The sequence below is a fragment of the Lepidochelys kempii genome, chromosome 4, assembly GCF_965140285.1.
Source record: "Lepidochelys kempii isolate rLepKem1 chromosome 4, rLepKem1.hap1, whole genome shotgun sequence".
Lineage (NCBI taxonomy): Eukaryota > Metazoa > Chordata > Testudines > Cheloniidae > Lepidochelys > Lepidochelys kempii.
The window spans coordinates 87,660,318-87,680,348 of NC_136383.1; the positions used below are offsets into that span (position 1 = coordinate 87,660,318).

General features: G+C 42.2%; 1 protein-coding gene and 1 long non-coding RNA gene across 3 annotated transcripts in view; both read left to right on the top strand.

Annotated features, from left to right (window-relative positions):
- LONRF1 (LON peptidase N-terminal domain and ring finger 1) overlaps nucleotides 1-12,389 on the top strand; it is a 29,506-nt gene extending 17,117 nt beyond the window's left edge. The window contains exons 7-12 of one of the 2 annotated variants that reach the window (XM_073341956.1): nucleotides 2,172-2,286; nucleotides 2,892-3,013; nucleotides 6,057-6,215; nucleotides 6,344-6,506; nucleotides 7,260-7,412; nucleotides 11,169-12,389. In XM_073341956.1, coding sequence (XP_073198057.1) covers nucleotides 2,172-2,286; nucleotides 2,892-3,013; nucleotides 6,057-6,215; nucleotides 6,344-6,506; nucleotides 7,260-7,412; nucleotides 11,169-11,327 — 871 coding nt within the window. In that variant the 3' untranslated portion in view covers nucleotides 11,328-12,389. Of the gene's footprint in view, nucleotides 1-2,171; nucleotides 2,287-2,891; nucleotides 3,014-6,056; nucleotides 6,216-6,343; nucleotides 6,507-7,236; nucleotides 7,413-11,168 lie in introns of those variants that run through there. The other variant, XM_073341957.1, reaches the window with a different exon arrangement.
- A 3,168-nt stretch (nucleotides 12,390-15,557) lies between these two features.
- LOC140910606 (uncharacterized) lies at nucleotides 15,558-17,848 on the top strand. The gene is made up of 2 exons (XR_012158661.1): nucleotides 15,558-16,625; nucleotides 17,285-17,848. It is a non-coding gene; the product is annotated as an uncharacterized LOC140910606 (long non-coding RNA).
- The last annotated feature ends 2,183 nt before the right edge of the window (nucleotides 17,849-20,031 follow it).

The following is a 20,031-nucleotide window of genomic DNA, read 5'->3' on the forward strand; positions in this document are numbered from 1 at the left end:
CCACCCTTCACAGAGGGCAGCAACTCAGGTCAGTGTTAACCCATTGTCTACAGAACACTAGTTTGCAAGCACATTGTCAGAGAGCCTATACGGTTTTTTATGGAGAGTGGTCAGAAGAAGCTTTTTGCAAAAAGAGCTGCTTCCTGGTCACAATAGCAGAGCCAGATTTTGGTATACACTGCCTTCCCTTGCACACACAGCCCCAGAGGGGCCCAGGAGCAAGGGCCAGAGAGCAGAGCAGGGTCTAAGCAGCTGCCCTGCAGGGAAAGGGAGCTGCAGAGCTCCTGGCTCAACATGGCTAGGGAAGGATGATCCCCCTCCGACCCAACTCCCCAACAGCCCAGGTGCTCCCCCTCCCTGCAGTGTAGTCGCTTGATCCCTGCCCTGCTCTCTGCCCTCTTCCTCGCCTCCAAACCTCCCCTTTCTGGAGCTTCATGTGCAGGAGTGTTCAGGCAGTGTGTGCTGTCAGGACGGTGAGGTGGGAGCCAGCCCCAAAACCTCCATGATGCCTCCTGCGGCAGTGGCTTCAGCTCCTCCTCGCTGTTGTGAAGAGCTTGCCCAGGGCAGGGAGCACAGCTGATCGGTGGGAGTCATCCCTCCCATGGATCATCCCTCCCCTGGCTGTGCTAAGCCAGGAGCTACATATGTGTAGCAGCATATATGTAAACACTTGGTCCTACTTGGCTCTCTGTTCCTTGCTCCTGGCTCTCCTGCCCTCCTTGGGGTTGTGTGTGTAGAGGGGTCAGGGCAACATGCACTATGAGGGTATTGAGTGGGAGCCCCCTCCTGCCCGGGGTGTGGTGGGTGCAGGGATAACAGATCCCTGGGGTGTGCTGGAGCACACTACACATCAAGCCCTAGGGATTCACTTCACTGGCAGCAGCTGGGCTGGGGTGGGTGTGTCTGTGGGTGTGTTTTTCCTCTGATACCTACATTTTATATCAAACTTCAAAACAGAAAAATAAAAAACTGAATAAAAACACCTTCATTGAGCATTCCATTTTAAAAATTAAGAATTGCAAAATTTCATTTTTAATACTTTGACAGTCCTGGAGACTGATGTCCTAATTATCTTCAGAACATGTGCACATGGGCATTTTCCTACCAATGTGACACAGCCTATAGGCGGAGAGCCCAATTTTCAGATTAGATGGTAGTTCAGTATAAATTTTTCCCAAACTGCAGTCATTTCTACTGAGACAGCCACCAAAGGAGGCTAGGCCCTCTGGGATAGGGTTACTCTGATTTGTCTGTGCACTGCAGAGTGAGTCCCAGAGCCCTAGGTTCGACCGTGGGTCAGAAAATCCTTAAATTAGGGTTAAAATGCAATGTAGACACCAGTCAGCTGATTCGAGTCCCATTAACCCATGGCTGTCATTGCTGTCGACGTACCCTTGGTAGATGAGTATTGGTAAGGACAGAATATTTGTATTTAATTTTATAGGTGTGACACAAACTGATAATTGAGTTAAAAATGGTATTCTATTCGTAAATGTCAACAACACAAGAAAGAGAAAATGTCTTAAAACTAGACTACACTTTTTTTATCTAGAAGTCATTTTGTTTTGGTGGATAAACTGACAAATACTGTTTAACACTTGCACCTAAATTTAGCCTTTGGGTTAAGGTATTGGTTGAGATTCTCAAAGCAGTATAGGGGATTTACACATGTATTTTCTTTGAAAATCTCACCTCCTCTTTTAGTAGATAGGCTTCTTAAGAACTGCAAATCTTTCTGGTATGTCGTATAAATATACACCATATGTTCTAAAGTATTAAAAATCAGAAGTAGTTATTATGTGTGCAGATGATGTTGGTTAAAGTATACGGTTTATCATGACCATTGTCATATCACATTAAGTTAATGCTTTAAGGAAGCACTGTCTGTGTTTGTGTAACTTATTTATATTAATATACTTTTAGACATTAAATATTTGAACCTAGAAATGTGATCAAATTAACTATGAAGCGCAGAATACATTAGGTTGTGCAGTGTTGAGAAAATGGAAAATACACATTCAAAAAAAGTTCTAGCACAAATCTTGTATTTCTAATTTTCATTTAACTTGTCTATTTTCTTATAGTATAGCTAGACTTCTTTAACATTTATTTAAAATATGTTAGAATCACTGTATCAATTGTTGACTGACTTGTTTTAAAAAAAATTTCAGGTTATTTTTTGAGCCAGTGACAACCCCTTGTGGACATACCTTCTGCAAGAATTGTTTAGAACGCTGTTTAGACCATGCCCCGCAGTGTCCCCTATGTAAAGAGAGCTTAAAAGAGGTAAATATTCAGAAGACCTATTAAACTGTAGTAGAAGGAACTTCATACACCATCACACAAAACCCAGATGACTTGAGTCCACTGAAAGCTTGGATGCGTTCAGAATCCAAAAACCCAATCGATTATGTATTGATGGTACTTTATGTGGCCACTGAAACATGAACACATGATTGACTCATGCTACAGAATTAAAACATTACCAACTTCGATACCTCGTCAATCAGAGTTCTCCTGCCTACTCATGTAATTTTTCTATCACATTTTTCTTTGTATTTTTTCCTCTCTTGTGGCTGTGGAAAGGCTGGGGAAACTGACTAGGCAGAGGAAATATTGACACTGATTAGACACACGTCTTGTCAAATGTACCAAATAAACTGAAAAAAGTAGAGAATTCATTCTCTTTCCGTTACAATAATTTTAGAGGTTACAACTAAGACTGCGGGAATGTCTTAAGTTTACTGTCTCTTTAATACTGTTTTGTTAGGACAGATTTTATAGTCCCATATCTGTTTATAGTACTTTTTAATTAAAAGTAGCTCTGAATTTTGTGTTAATGTTGTATAAGAAATGGTTTATGGTAAATATATAATTTTATTTTATTTTAGTATTTGGCAATTAGGAAATACAGTGTCACAGTACTACTGGAAGAATTAGTGGTGAAATATCTGGCAGATGAATTATCTGAGAGAAAAAGAATTCATGATGAAGAAACTGCTGAACTCTCGGAGTAAGCCTACCATGTGTATTTTTTTTTTTTTTTTATCCAAGGAAATTTGAAAGCAAAATTACTGTATTTTTGCACAGTAGCATTGTAAAATAGTGTCTATGGGTGTTCCACTTGAGATGTGCATGTACCTTTGATCAGAGATTTTTGGCAGCAGTGTACATTCAGTCTGCATATGTGCCCCAGTTATTCTCATGCCCTGTACTGAGGATATATAGGGCTGCAACAGATGGACCGCCCTCAGTTCTTTCTAGAACAATTCTGCCCAAGACAGAGACAGGACAAGGCCATGGTCGTTGTCATTGCACCAACCTGGCCAAATCTAGTGTAGTTTCCTTACTACCTTTGCCTCTCCTCCATCAGCCTTCCATCAATGTCCAGTCTTCTCACTCAGGACTTGAGGAATGTTCTTCACCCCAAACTGAACACTGTGGCTCAAGGCTTGGTATCTAGATGGCTCTCAGGGTTAGCGCACTCCTAAGGAGAAGGATATGAAGTCCTGCTGAATAGTAGGAAAGATTCTACCAGAAAGACTTGCCTTCAGAAATAGAAAAGATTTTACCACTGGTGTACTGACTGGTGTACCAATCTCTTGTTGACTCCACTATCTGAGATTCAGGAATATCTTCTTGCTCTGAAGAAAGGAAATCTTACTTTGGGTTCAATTAAAGCTCTTGTAGTAGCCATCACAGCACTTCATTCTCTGGTGGAGGGCTTCGCGGTATTTGCTCACCTTGCAATTTTGCTACATCAAAGGATTATCTAATCTTTCCCAAATGTCAGATACCCCATTCCCACCTGGGACTTAAACTTTGTTCTTAACTTTCTGATGGAGCCTCCCTTTGAACTGCTAGCTACCTGCTTGTCTCTAAATCTCTCCATTAAAACAGCCTTTTTAGGCCCAAAGAGTTGGCAAGCCAAGAGCTTTGATGGCTGACCCTCCATATGTTCTCTTTTTAAAAGAAAAGACATCCCTTTGACCACACCCATGTTTCTTGCCCAGAGTTAGCTCAGACTTTCACATAAACTAGACAGTTCACCTCCCAGTTTCCTATCCTAAACTCCATTTGTCTAGTCAAGAAGTTGCCCTTTATAACGTGGATGTTAAGAGGCTACTGACCTATTATTTGGGCAGGATTAGACTTTTTTGAGCCTCTGAGACTATTTGTTTCTATTGTGGACACAGCTAAAGGAGTGCTAGTGTCCATGCAAAGACTTTCTAAATTGGTTTCTGACTGGATCCTCTCTTGCTATACAGCTTGTAATATACTATACCTACCTTCCAGATATAAGTCTACATCTGTTGTTCTGCTAATGGATGGAGATTTGCAAGATTGCTTTGTGGGCTTTGGTTCATTCTGTCTCAGGACACTCTACCATACCTCGTGCTTCTTGAATAGATACTGTCACAGGCTCTGCAATTTTACTATCAGTCTTAGATTGCAGGAGATGGGAACTTTGGAACTCAAAGGATACTGCTCGTGAGCCACCTCAAATTGAACACCATAGTGGGGAAGCTTCTCAGATAAGAAAGAAAGGTTACTTACCTTGTTTAGTAACTGGACCTTTTTCAAGATGTGTGTCCCTATGGTTGCTCCACTACCCTCCCTCCTTCCACTTTGCTTCAGAGCCTCGTCTCCTTAGGCTTTGCAGTGGAGAAGGAACCAAGGTCTATCCACAGCTCTATATGTGCTCTGTACAGGGCTTGAGAATAGCTAGGGAACATGTGGACTGAATTAGTGCTGCTGCTGAAAATCTCTGATTGAAGGAGTGTGAGCACCTCAAGTGGAGCCACCCATAGGGGGACACAGCTTGAAGAAATCCAGTTACTGTCAGGGTAGAAATGTTTGTATCATTTGTTAATGATTCTAATGATGGCATTTCATAGTTTTGTGAAGGAACATTAAATATTGGAAAATCTGTTAACTTAGTATTTAAATTTACTAACTTCAGAAAATTAATGAATGTCCTATTTTAGTTAGTATGGCATGAAATTAAAAATAAAACATTTTTATAAGGGTCTCTTAGGTGAGCTCATGATTAGCACCACCTAACATGATCAGGCCCATCTCTCTTCCTTCTCTGTGCCTACATTGCTGTCTATTCAGTTTCAGCTTTGCTACTGTTATAGGTAAATATCCTCATGCAAAGCCTGGGGAAAAGCATACTTCTGAGTTTCCCTCAGAGTTGCGTGATCGATAAAACTGCACAAAATAAACAAAGTTCAAAAATGAGTACTTTCTCTAATCTTTCAGTTGTAATCTTAGGGGTTATCTTTAAGTACAAAACATTCGAATAAAGTGACTTTCAAGTTGTTCCTTTTAATATTTAGAGCCATCTGTCTGTCAGAAAATACTGGTGAGAAACTACCACTTAGGCAACTTACAGTGCAGAGCAAAACACTAACATTCAAATGACCATTTGTGTACTCTGAAAGGCAGAGGTGTAGTGCAAGATATAGGGTAACTTTTAGTGCTAACTGTTTGTGTCTGCTTCTAGCAAAAATAAAAACATTGATTTAAAAAAAAAAAAAAACAGGTTGGAAAAAATATTTGACCAAATCCATTTCATTCCCTCAGTTAGCTGCTACTACTTGAGCCATGTAGTTGTGTAGCAAATTTTACCTTGTATTGCACTGATGGCTTACAGTAACTGCAACTATAGAAACTATCCTCTCACTTTGGTAAAACTTTCACAGATTGGTGCATCTCACAGAATAAGTGTTCTTTCAATGGTAGTTTATATGCTACAAACTACTGAATTTTTTTTCTGGCTATAAATATTTGATCAGAATAAACTACTGTCCACAATACACTTAAATGTTTAAAGAGCAATAAATGTTCACCCTGCCAGGGACATTTTATGAATTCAGGTATAATGAAAATCAACAGACACCCAGCACTACTACTTTATATATATATTTTTTTAGATCACCTTTGGCAAAATAAATGTATTGCAACACTTTTGCTGTTGTTTATTATGGCTTGGCACAGTCTTGTGGTTAGATTTCAAATGTGTATTTAATCTATTTTGGTTTTGTCTTTAGCTTGACCAAGAATGTTCCAGTATTTGTTTGCACTATGGCATACCCCACTGTGCCTTGCCCTCTTCATGTGTTTGAGCCAAGATACCGACTGATGATTCGCAGAAGTATGGAAACCGGGACTAAACAATTTGGGATGTGTGTCAGTGACCCTCAAAACAAGTAAGCATCCATTCTTGTGCTCTTATGAGCTAAGAGTTCTCCATGGTTCTACCCTCTCCCCCCATTTGGATTTCAAAAATGCTTGAAAATTGTGAATTTAGCATTGCTGACAATGCTTCTGGTTCCAGTTTTGCAGATTATGGTTGTATGCTGCAAATTAGGAATATTCATTTCCTACCTGATGGGAGGTCTGTTGTTGACACAGTTGGTGGAAAGAGATTTAGAGTTTTACAAAGAGGGATGAAAGATGGCTATTGTACTGCAGACATCGAATATTTGGAAGATATTAAGGTATCTAGAACTCTTTCTGAGCAGTAACACTCCTCTTAACCAGCACTCTTAGTTTGCTATACCATTTGTTCATAAAGACTCGGCTTCAAATGTTTGGGATTATACAGCAGTTACTGGGAGACATGGTTCTCCTATATTAAAGAAAAATAAAAATAGCTAAGATTTTCTAGACCTTTTGAGATGTCAGATTTATCTTAGAATTGTACTTTTTTTGCCAAATCAATACTATCAACTTTTATGAAGTAAAAAATACTTTTGAACTGGTACATAGCTAATAGGTGTCCAAAAAACCCACCACACCTTATTTAAATTAGAAAAAAATATGTATTGGCTATCCACCATAACTATAAAACATGCCAAAGTACTGATTTCTAGAGTTTAGCTGCATCGGAATTAGAACTTGATCTAAATGTTGTGACTGTAGTAAAGAATATAATAAAAAAGGTGGGCCCATCAAATGTAAATTAAATATGCAGAATGATTTTAAAGCAAGACTCTAAATATGACCTACTTAAATACAATTGTGTCTTACATAATTCTTGTCATGTTGCTATTTTATGAGAGGTATTTGGTCTGAAGTGAGGGATTTCGGTACGACAAGGTTTTTTCTTCTCCTTTCTGCCATTGCCCCTCAAGGCTAGGATGAATGCCGAGGCTTAATGATTGTTACTAACAGTTGAAATGGAATGTATGTTAAACTGATTATCTCATTCTTTGTTGTGTATTTAAGCTTACTCTAGTGTTCTATCATAGGTTGCAGATGAAGAAGAGCTGAAGAAACTGAGAGAGCTTCATGACATAGTATACAATCAGGCTTGTGGCTGGTTCCAAAGCTTGAGGAACAAATTTCGCAGCCAGATCCTTCAGCACTTTGGGCCAATGCCAGAGAGAGAGGAAAACCTACAGGTGAGTGAAGATTTTGGCATCAGTTATTCATTTATTACTTTTTAAAAAAACCTGCACTTTTAAACATAGCAGTTTTTACAGGGATCTGCTGTGTGGAGGATGCAGTACCATCTTCCATTTCCACTAGTTATGTCCATTCTATAAGCAGCAACAGGAGGTCATTCTGCCCCTCTTTTTGTGCTGCAGTTGCTTTGCATGAATCCCTCATTGACATTCTAGGCAGGGCAGGGTAGTGCTTCTTTGTAGATATTTTTATCTACAAAGTTAGCAAAAAACAAACATGATCATCTTTATTTTAAATAGCTTCTTAACACTATTGGTCAAATAGATTTGTCTTATATTGTACCTAACCCAGTTCATTGGTGAACTTTTAATTTTTTGCCCCTAAATATCAAGTGTTCCAGTCTCATCCTTGTGGGCACACTGGATAGTAGCAGTCGTAGGGCTTGTCTTCACTACCGGGGTAAATCAACCTAAGTTACGCTACGCCAGCTGCATGAATAACGTAGCTGGAGTCGACGTAGCTTAGGTAGACTTACCCCTGTGTCTTCACTGCGCTGTGTCAACAGGAGACGCTCTCTGGTCAACTTACCTTACTCTTCTGGGGGAGCTGGAGTACCGGAGTCAACTAGAGAGTACTCTGCTGTTGATTTATGGGCCCTCACTATACCCGCTAAATCGACACCCACTGCATTGATTGCAGCAGTGTGGATCCCAAAGCCCTTAGTAGCTACATAATTACCTCATTGTGGGTACAAATCTTGTAGGTGCAGGAAGTACAGGCTTATCTTTTGCAAGCACAAATTGAACTGCAGACAGAAGTCAGGCCTGAGCGTAGCTGAAAACTGTCCATTTAAAGAAGAGCTTCATTTAGCTAAGGATGTTAAATTGTTTCTTTTCGTTTCAAGTTTCTCCTATGTTACTTTTATATTGGTGGTAGTTTATTCTGAAGACAAGGACACCCAATCTGCAGATATTCTTCAAACACTGATGGCTATATTTATATTAGTACTCATGCTTTTCAGCCAAAGCTTCTGCAAGACTAATTTTGACTACTTGATATACAATAACTTTCAGCTAGAAGTAAATAATACTTAGCATGTGAAGCGCTATATAAATACTCTGATAATATTGCAGATACCAACAGTTAGTGATTATATCAGATTTTAATCCTTTGGGAACTCCAGTGTTCTTGCTTATTGTGTGTTCCGTGTTTTCAGTTTTTTCTGATTTTTCACCGATAAATTGTGTGGTGGTGTTTTTTTGTTTTGTTTTAAATATTAAAGGCGTTTTGGTTTTCTACTGATTTACACCCACTTATTCATTAATTATTTTTTGGGGGTACTTATTTTTGTTAAATTCTAATGCTTTGTGCGATTGTTGTGTCCTGCAGCTCAGAGATTTGAAGCAATTCCACAGTGTAAAACATACACAACACACATGGTAGAGGTCGGAAAATCAAGTTAATATTGCGCTATGACTGGCTCACAAGGAAATGTTGCCTCCTATTTCTTTCTGTCGGTTTAGTGCGACGCTGAATTTAGCCAGTCAATCCTCCACAGATAAAGAGAAAGTAAACATGGGGGGAAAAGGGAAAACTGTCTGAATACCAATAAGAAATCAGTGCTTAAAAGTTTTCAAGAAAAGTAAAGACTGGAATGAAGAGGATGCATCGCGCTGCAGGTATTGCAGCAGTGAGGTCACTGCTCGTGCTGAGAGAATAAAGGAGCACGTTGAAAGCAAGCGATACAAGAAGCTTGAAGAAGAAAGTGGGTTTTGGAATAAACAGTCCATATCAGGAGCTTTCACTAGGGCTATAATGAAAGAGAGGACACAGCATGATTGTGTCAGTTACTTTGTGCGTGCTCTTTGTTTAGTCAGACAACTGCTGCTAATTGCAGAGGGCCCTGTTGGTGACTTTGTGCGACCGTACTGTCCACCAGCAAAAACACTTCCTAGTGCAGACAACCTGCCTCGTAAGTATCTGAAAGAAAATGGTGATGCTTTAGTATCTAACAAATTGATGGAAATGTGGTATCTAGTCTGATTTTTGATGAGTCTGATGCTCTGGACCGTCCAATTCTTGGCCTTTTTGTTTTAGTTCAATTTCAAAGCAAATAAACCCACTTTGTTTTGTGTTTGATGTGACTGTCAATTCCGTACCCCTGTTGTGCCACATCAGTGGATGAGCTTGTACTTCACTGCCTGTCATGTAAATAACGCATGGACCATGCTAATACATCTCCTAGAAGACCTAGATAATCTTGAGATTATTGGTTCTAAAGCAGAAACTCTGAAGAGACTGGCAAATAACCAAAATGACCGGCAGATTCTGCATACAAAGGTAGTGTTCATTGTTGAAAACTGGGAGTCGGTGTGACACACAAAAAACACTGGAGTTTTCTCTGAGTACTGCCAACATATTAGCCAATACAGCTGTTTACCGGATCTTGACAACCAAAATCCAGCTGAATTGAGCACAAAAGCTGCAGGAGAAACATACAGTAAGAGAACCCAGCTGTTTCTGGAAATCCTTCCAACCTTGGAACACAAGAACAAAAAAGTGTTCAAAACCTTCAACACAACACTCCCCAAAAAATGGGAGTTGATCGTGGCCCGTAATCTGGACCCTGAAGAGCTTTTTGTGCCAAAGATTCTTTTTGGAATGTCACCCACTTTTCTCAAGGTGAACTTTGCACAGACTACATCCGTTATGCCAGAGTGTTTCTTCCATTTGCCACTAAAGATATTTCAAATCTGAAATGCTTACATGAACATGCATAACCCTGACAACGTGAAACTGGATGTGTTGGATTTTTGGAACAATCAAGACACGCTTTCCAACTTCAGCAGAGTGGTATGGCAAGCTTTGGGTATGGCAAGCTTTGGGTGTATTCCCTGGATTTATTGGTCTATTGATGATGGATAGTGCTAATTTTCAAAGTTGGACTACTTCCAAGACAGCAAGAGGCTCAACGTGAGGGAGGATACTTTGGAGAAAATTGTGACTGTACATAAACTAGGATTTCTGGAAAAACTACTCTCTCTGAGACAGACAAAAAATAACTTAAAAAAAAAAAGTCAGCTGTACTGTAGTAAAATGTGTATTACAAACTTTTTTGTTCCTGATTTTTTCCCAATTTCATCCCCGTTTTGTTTGGAAAATAAACATAAAAAAATTACCAGAATTTCTTTTACAAATGAAAACTGAAAATGCGGAACACTAGTTATTGCTTAGTGTAGTGCTATAAGTTTAAAAGGGGTCTTTGCACTAACAGTGAGACACAGGACAATTGTTCTGTTAAAAGAGGAAGTGTAGTAAGCTTATTGGTGGAAAAACAAGGGTGGAAAGTTTCATGGAAGTAAGGTATTTTGCGGAGAGGAGGGAGGTGGTTGGCAGATAGGAAGATGGAGACCCTTCCAAAGTAAAGGTGCAGAGAGTAGAGAGAATTGAGAAGAGGGAGTAGGAAGAATGAGAGCAGTTGTGCATGGGACCAGGATTATGTAAATCTTGAAGGTGAGGGTATGGGTCTTGAATTAAATGTGATATAAAACAGGAAGCTAAAGAAGGGATTTGAGGAGAAAGTAACATGGTTGAAGCACCAGAAGAGGAGGATTATAACTTTATTTGACCACTAATGTTAGACTAAACTTTGTTCCATAGTTAGCTTTTGTCTTTTTAAAAAATTATTCAGCATATAATTTACCTTGTGCTAAATTGTTAATTCAGTAATCCAATTCATTCTCTAATTTTAGGCAATACCTAATGGACCAGCTTGGTGTTGGTGGCTTCTAGCTGTCCTCCCTGTAGATCCCAGGTATCAGATCTCAGTTCTCTCAATGATGTCTTTGAAAGAACGTCTAATCAAAATCCAACATATACTCACATATTTTTCTAGAGACCAGTCGAAGTGACTAACCGCCTGGATCTTCCTGAAGAGTTACTCTTTTCTGGTTGTAATCACAGCCGGAGTTTTTGCTGCCTTTGCACATCTAGTGCTGGTTTGAAAAGTGTGATGAATTTGCTTCCTCTCCTCGCCAACTTCCTGAACCATCTGGTTCTTCAAATGGGCACTGTCTTCAACTAGAAGGATAGACCACTAAAGTTGCACATGCAAAAATCAATCCAGCCACAGAACATGGAAAAACTCTACATTATTTGCACTGTGTATGAGACAGTCATGCTAAGACTTGAATTTATTGCCACTGACTTTTTAAAGCTGTGGAAAATGCAAGACTTAAGGCTGACAGTCCAAGTTTACAGCATTAAGGATGCATTTTTTGCAAATAAGAGCTTGCCTCAGATACAACTGTCCTGCTGCTATTTGCACAAATATTTGAAATATAGTATTGAATGTTGCTGTTGGAAATTACTGCTCTTGCTGAACTGTCTTGACTATGGCACCGATTCTTAATTATCTTATAAATATTTGCAACACAGAACAAGTGCCATGAATTATGATTAAATTAGAGCTGGTTTTAAGGAACAACTGCAAAAAAAATGAACATGGTACTTCTGTCAAAGATAATTAAACTGTGAATATGGCTTTTGTACCTATAACTGTACATGTTCAAAGGGAAAATTGAAAACAAGCGTTTAGTACCAGTTACAATTTTATTGGGCTTTTCAGACTGGTGGTCCTTCTGAGCACTTAAGTAGTTTATAGAGCTTATAATAAGAAGCTTTAATATAGTATGCTAGAATTGTGCATTCAGATTTTTTTTAAACAAGCTTAAAGGGTGACTTTAAAAAAAGTTTATAAATTGTTTGCTGCCTCTATGCCTTATTCATATTAATAGTAGAGCTAACTGCAGTGGCAAGGTTAGAATTCATGTTGCCAATTGGTACTTTTGTAATTATCCGTTGGCTGCATATTTGTGAATGTCTGACACATTAGGCTTTCTTGTATGTAAATCATTTTGTAAAATAATTCTTACAAATCTTGCTTTTGCTAATATATTTAATTTTCAAGAAAAGCTATGTTTGTAATACTTGGTAACTTAACTAAATGTTACTTTTTTATAAAATTGTTTTCATACATCTCCATTTGGGGGGGGGGGTCTTACACAGAGCCAGAAGCATTGTTAGCCTAGGTCAGGGTTGCAAGCACTTCATGGACATGAGTATGGCATGTACATTGATTTCTTGCCATCAGTTCCTATTCTGTCAGACCAGACACTGAGGTTTCATCAGAATAATTTGTCTGTCCTGTTTTTAGCTGTAGTTTTGTTTTCTCCTTCCAAATTTAAGAACTTGAGCTTTACATTTTATTAAACTCTGTTCCTTGTTCTGTCCTCAACCCACAGTCGTCTTCAGATATTAGCGGCTCCTCAAATTCGTGCAATTTGAGTATTCTTACGGCCTTATCAACACAACCTGTTCTTTAATGTTATTTGTGGAAAATGCCAGTTTTCATTGATCAGTAGTAAGAAGGAAAGAGAACTAAAGAAGCTTTTTGTTTTGAGTCAAGTTCTTAATACTTTCTGCTTAAAGGCTTTAGTCAGGCTAGGTTCTCCCTTTCTTATTTGCTCCCCTCGCCACCTCTTGTGAGGACCTCTTGACAATATCTTAAAAACTCTAATTTTATTATACCCACTTGGTTTCCTTGGTATTAAGTGGCAGATATTCTTGATGTAAAATTAGTACTTGGCCAGTTGCAAGTATGATGGGTTGGGTCACAGAGACCCCCTTGGAACTGTCGCCTGACGTGCTCTGAGACTACCTCTGAGCCAGTTTTCCCTGCCAGCTTGGGACTGCAGAACCTTGTCTTGTTGAGCAGGACACACAAGCTTGCTGCAAACAGACCCAGCTCTGAACCACGTCCCCCAAAAGCTGCAGACTTAATTGAAAACAGCTTAGAAAGTGTTCCTGTCTCTAGTACCCAGACACCCAGTTCCCAATGGGATCCAAACCCCAAATTAATCAGTTTTACTCTGTATAAAGCTTTTACAGGTTAAACTCACAAATTGTCCACCCTCTATAATACAGAGATATGCACAGCTGTTTGCTCCCCCAGGCATGTATTACTTGTTCTGGGTTAATCAATAGGCAAAAAGTGATTTTATTAAATATTAAACGTAGGGTTTAAGTGGTTCCAAATAATAACAGAACAAAGAATAAAACAAAAACGCGATCATTCACACCCCTATAGTTACTGTCCTTTGTTCCAGTTTCTTTCAGGCATCTCTTTAGGGGGGAGAGGCTACCTTTTGAGCCAGCTGAAGACCAAATGGAGGGGTTTCCAGGGTCTTTCTCTTGTGGGCAGAAACCCCTTTGTTCTCCTGTGCAAAATCACAGCAACAAGATGGAGCCTGTAGCCACCTGAGCAAGTCACATGTTTCTGAATGATTCAGCTTTTTGCAGGCCGACACCATTGTTTACATGTTAGTTTGAAAGTTCCCAGGAAAGCTCAGATGTGGATTAGGGTCGCCCAAAGTCCATTGTCCGTTAAGTAAGTGCCCATTCTCAAGAAGCTGACCAACTGCTTCACTGAGGCTACTTAGAATCAAACAAATACATAGCCAATATTCATAACTTCAAATATAAAAATGATACACATAGACAGCATAACCAGCAAACTACACCCTTTCCACAGACACCCTACTTGGCCTCCTCTGTACAAGACCTGGTGCAACCATAGGACCTTCGTTGCAACAATGATCTATATGGTCACAGTTTGTCAATAATGTAATAACAAGGTCTCATCAAGATAATCCTGTTCAAATCAGTTGGAACTCTAGACCTGAGAGAAGTATTTGGGGGTTTGGTTTGGTTTCCCCTGCTTCATAGAAAGTAGAGATGACAGATAATTTAGATTTAATCCAGCAGTTCCAAAAGTTAATACTTTTTAGTGGTCTGAAGCAGTGGTTCTCAGCCAGGGGTCTGGGGCACTGTGGGGGGCCATGAGAAGGTTTCTGGGGGTCCTAAAAGCAGGGCCAGTGTTATACTCACTGGGGCCCAGGGCAGAAAGCCAAAGCCCCACTGCATGGGGCTGAACCCCAGGGCCCTGAGCTCTGCTATCTGGGGCTGAAGCCAAAGTCTGAGCAACCTAGCTTTGCTGGGGCCCTGTGGTATGGGGCCCCAGGCAATTGCCCTGCTTGCTAACCCCTAATACTGGCCCTGGCTTTTATATGCAGAAAACCAGTTGTTGTGGCACAGGTGGGCCATGGAGTTTTTATATCCTGTTTGGGGGGGCCTCTGAAAGAAAAAGGTTGAGAATCCCTGGTCTGAAGTGCTGGCTAGTTACACGGCTTTCTGGCTGCTTTTATAGCTTCCAGGCTCTTTAATAGAAATGGGATCCTTGGAGGCCTATCAAAACCTAACCGCCTGTCTTAATGGCCACTGTGAGGAGACAGATCTGTCTCCTGGTTTTGGAGCTGCCATCCTTCTGTGGGAGAAAATAAAAAAGCAAAATCAGTATGCTCCCAAAAGAGCAAAATACTTTGTATTAGTTACTAATATTTCTTTCCTAATATTACTATTCGACATAAGCAATCAGTACAATTGCCCCAGGGATGAGATTATGAATGGGAGGGAAGGTAGTTTATAAGTCTTTTTATAAAAATGGTGGTATGTCCACACACTGAGAATGGTGGGAAAAAATCCTGAGTCTTCCCTGTAAGTGTGATTGTTCTTTCATGTCTCCTAGCACTTTTCCTGTCCAGTTCGAAATGCTTGCAGGAATAGGACTGTCATCGTGTACCTTGAACAAGATACTACACCTCTACCCCGATGTAATGCGTTCCTCGGGAGACAAAAAAAATCTTACTGCGTTCTATCGAACTTGCTCTGGAGGGCTGGGTAGGGAAGGCCGTGCCTCCCAAAACAGCCTGGCCCCGCCCCCTATCTGACTCCCACCTATTTCCTGCCCTTGACTGACCCCTGAGAACCCCCAACCCACCCTCCTGCCTGGCCCCCTTAACACGCTGCTCAGAGCAGCGTGTCAGAGCTAGACAGACTGCTGCCATAGGCGCCAACTCTGGGGCTGGAGCACCCAGGAAGAAAAATTGGTGGGTGCAAAGCACCCATCGGCAGCTCCCTGTCCCGCCCCAGCTCACCTCTGCTCCACCTCCTCCCCTGAGCGCTGCCACTGATCCGCTTCTCCCCGCTCCCTCTCTCCCTCTAAGGCTTGCCACGAATCAGCTGTTTGGCGTGGCAAGCCTGGGAGGGAGGGGGGAGAAGCAGAACGGTGGCACGCTCGGGGGGAGGAGGTGGAGTGGAGGTGAGCTGGGGAGGGGAGCGGTTCCTCTGCCCCTACTCCCCAGTTACTTGCTGCGGCTCTGCCCCAGCTCACGTCTGCTCTGCCTCCTCGCCTGAATGCGCTGCCACTCTTCTTCCCTCCCAGGCTTGTGCAAGCCTGGGAGGGGGAGGAGGGGAAATGCTTTACTGCGTTATATCCGAATTCATGTTAATCAGATGCGTTATATTGGGGTAGAGGTGTATATACCATACTCCAATACACCTTACTGTTAAAGTTTTCTGGCTATTTACCTTAAACAATCTTCTTTTGGATATTGGTAGCTATTCCTTTGTGCCTTGCTGAAGTCGTCGTCCTGTGTTCACGCTGACAGATGTGTAGTTGGTATGTTGTAGATACTGAACAATTTTATGAACACTGTAGGTGACCAAGTCACTCAGGGGGTGTTACTGTGTATTGGGGTGTTAGAATTTCATGTGACCGTATTGATCTAACTTACATTGAGGATAGTGGAATGTTTACATCTATAATGCTCTAATTCAGTGGGGTCTGAATGAAAGTGATACAATAGCTTCCCTGATAAGGACACCCAAGCACCCACTTGGAAGATGATGAGGCAAGCTGTTAGCTTACTATTCTCCAACCAGTTGCAAACCTTGTTTTGCCAAAGCTGCATATTACCAGATCAAAAGAAAACTAAATAATTAAAAGTGACTTGATTCCTCTGAAGAGTCAGTTGTCAGTGAGCTCTGACAGGGAGACAAGCAGACACACACACACAGAGACTGTGGAAGAATCTGTAGGGAGATGCTAGGCATGCATATTGTTTACTTTTTTATTTTAGATGCTAAAATGCTTTTGTGATTTTGGGGACGAGGAAGATGATGAGGGGAAGGTTGAATATAGCGCTTACCAGGCAAGTGGAGAAACCGTTCTCTCGACAGCCAGGAACTGTTTATCACCCTGGAGACAGTACCCTCCCAACCCAGGTTCCCGGACCTTGAAAGCGGAGAAGGTACCTCTGCTGAGTGTACCTTTTGTAAATATAATACATGGTTTAAAAGCGAGCATGTTTAATGATTAATTTGCCCTGAAGACTTGGGATGCATTCACAGCCAGTACAGCTACTGAAAAAGTGGCTGGGGATGGAGCAGAAATCCTCCAGGGACATCTCAATGAAGTAGTCCTGGAGGTACTCCCAAAGCTTTTGTAAAAGGTTTCTGGGAAGGGCAGCCTTATTGCGTTCTCCATGGTAGGACACTTTACCACGCCAGGCCAGTAGCACGTAGTCTGGAATCATTGCATAAGAAAGCATGTCAGTATGTGGTCCTGGTGTTTGCTGGCATTCAAGCAACATCTGTTCTTTATCTCTCTATGTTATCCTCAGGAGCGTGATATCATTCATGGTCACCTGGTTGAAATAGGGGAATTTTATTAAGGGGACATTCAGAGGTGGCCATTCCTGCTGGGCTGTTTGCCTGTGGCTGAAAAGAAATCATCCCCGGTGTTAGCTATGCGGTGCGGGGAGGGGTGAAGTCATCATCCCAGAGAATTGGGGGTGTGTGGGGGTTTAGTTGGGTTTGTGCAGCACGTTAACCCGAAAACATCAGCCCCTCCTTTTAAATGGCCAATGTGTCTTTTTCAATTTTAATCTCCCTTTTTTCCCTCATGTAGCTGCAAATGTTTTCAACACTGTGACTAGCATCTCTGTCCCAGAGGCTAGTGCAGATAAGGTGAAAAAAACACACTTGCGATGAAATGTTCTTTGGGCTCATGCAGTCGACCCAAACTGAAAGAGCCCAGCAGAATGCGTGGAGGCAGACAATGGCAGAGTCCAGGGAAGCACAAAATGAACGTGAGGACAAGTGGCAGGATCAAGAGAAGAGGTGGTGGCAGCATGATGAAAGGATGCAATGCTGAGGCTACTGGAGGATCAAACTGATACGCTCTGGCGTATGGTTGAGGTGCAGGAAAGGTACAGACTGCCACTACAGCCCCTGTGTAACCAACTGCCCTCCTCCCCAAGTTCTGTAGCCTCCTCACCCAGACGCCCAAGAACACAGGTGTGGGGGAGGGCTTCCGGGCACCCAACCACTCCACCCCAGAGGACTGCCCAAATAACAGAAGGCTGGCATTCAATAAGTTTTGAATGCAGTGTGGCTTTGTCCTTGACTTCTCCCCCACCCCTTGGCAGTTATCCCCCTATTTGTGTGATGAATTAATAAAGAATTTATAGCCTCTGCATGCAGTGATTGGGGGGGAGGGGAGAGAAGAGGGCTTACAGGGAAGTAGAGTGAATCAAGGGGGGGGATTTTCATAAAGGAGAAACAAACAGAACTGTCCCACCATAGCCTGGTCGGCAGTGAAACTGGTTCTCAAAACTTCTCTGATGTGCAGCGCACCCTGCTGTGCTCTTCTAACCATGCTGGTGTCCGGCTGCGCGTAATCAGCGGCCAGGCGATTTGCCTCAACTTCTCACCCCCCCATAAATGACTCCCCCTTACTCCTACAGATATTGTGGAGCACACAGCAAGTAGTAGTAACAATGGGAATATTGGTTTCACTGAGGTCTAACCGAGTCAGTAAACTGCGCTAGCATGCTTTTCAACATCCAAATACACATTCTGCACTTGCTCAGCCTATAGTTGAACAGATCCTGACTATGGTCCAGGGTGCCTGTGTATGGCTTCATGAGCCAGGGCATTAAGGGGTAGGCTGGGTCCCCAAGGATAACAATAGACATTTCAACATCCCCAGCGGTTATTTTCTGGTCTGGAAAGTAAGTCCCTTGCTGCAGCTGTTCATACAGACCAGTGTTCCTGAAGATGCAAGCATCATGTACTTTTCCCAGCCATCCCACATTGATGATGGTGAAACGTCCCTTGTGATCCACCAGTGCTTGCAGCACTATTGAAAAGTACCCCTTTTGGTTTATGTACTGGCTGCCTTGGTGCTCCGGTCCCAAGATAGGGATATGTGTTCTATCGCCCCACCACAATTAGTGGATGGCTTGGCTGCAGTGGGATTCCCTATGACCTGCACATTTCCCAGAGTCACTACCCTTGATTGCAGCAGCTCAGTGATTGCATTGGCTACTTGGATCCATGAGCCCCCACAGTAGATTTGCCCACTCCAAATTGATTCCCGTCTGACCGGTAGCTGTCTGGTGTTGCAAGCTTCCAGAGGGCTATTGCCACTCGCTTGTGAACTGTGAGGGCTGCTCTCATCTTGGTATTCTTGCACTTCAAGGCAGGTGAAAGCAAGTCACAAAGTTCCATGAAAGTGCCTTTATGCATGTGAAAGTTTCGCAGCCACTGGGAATCATCCAAGACCTGTAACACTATGCAGTCCCACTAGTCTGTGCTTGTTTCACGGGCCCAAAATCGGCATTCCACGTCAAGATCCTGCCCCATTGCCACTAGGATGGCCAAATTGCCAGGGTCTGTGCTTTGAGAGAAGTCTGTGTCCATGTTCTCCTCACTCTTGTCACCGCGCTGCCATCGCCTGCTTTTGCGTGTTCTGTATGATAATGTGCGAGGTGTTTACAATGCTTATAATTGCCACGGTGATCTGAGCGGGCTCCATGCTTGCCGTGGTATGGCGTCTGTAGGAGAGCAGAGTTGCAGGGGAAGCGGTGGTTGGATGACCAGTTTTGCAGACCTACTGCACTATCTGCTGCCAGGACACAGCAGCTGAGCAGGCTGCACACTTGCCATTGTATGGTGAGACAAGAGCAGCTGAGCAGAGTTGCAACAGAAACAGCCCTGCAAGACCACCAGGAGAGCAGAGTGGCAGCGGAAGCAGTGGATGATGACGGTCATATAGAGGACCTGTGAGGTGGATTCATAGCATCAGAAGAGCAGAGTGGCAGCAGAAGCGGTCATTTGATGATCGTTAGCAGTCCTACTGCACCATCTGCTGAAAGCAGTATGGCGTCCACACAGAGAAAAGGCACGAAACGATTGTCTGCTGTTGCTTTCACAGAGGGAGGGGCAACTGACGTACCCAAAACCACCCGTGACAATATTTTTGCTCCATCAGGCATTGGGAGCTTAACCCAGAATTCCAATGGGCGGTAGAGACTGCAGGAACTGTGGTATAGTTACCCACAGTGCAACGCTCTGAAAGTCAACGCGAGCCTTGGTACTGTGGACGCACTCCACCGACATAATGTGCTTTAATGGGGACGCACACAATCGACTGTATAAAACTGCTTTCTAAAAAATCGACTTCTATAAATTTGACCTAAGTTCTTAGTATAGATATACCTGTAGGAGTGCCTGTGTTTTAGCAACACTAGCAGTACTCTGCCAAGTTCATGTACCAGACAGTGAACTGGTAAGCATCTGCTTTAATACATGGCCTGACTGATTCCCAGCCTTTGGTTCAGGCCTCAGGTCTTGTACTGTGCCACATGGTCC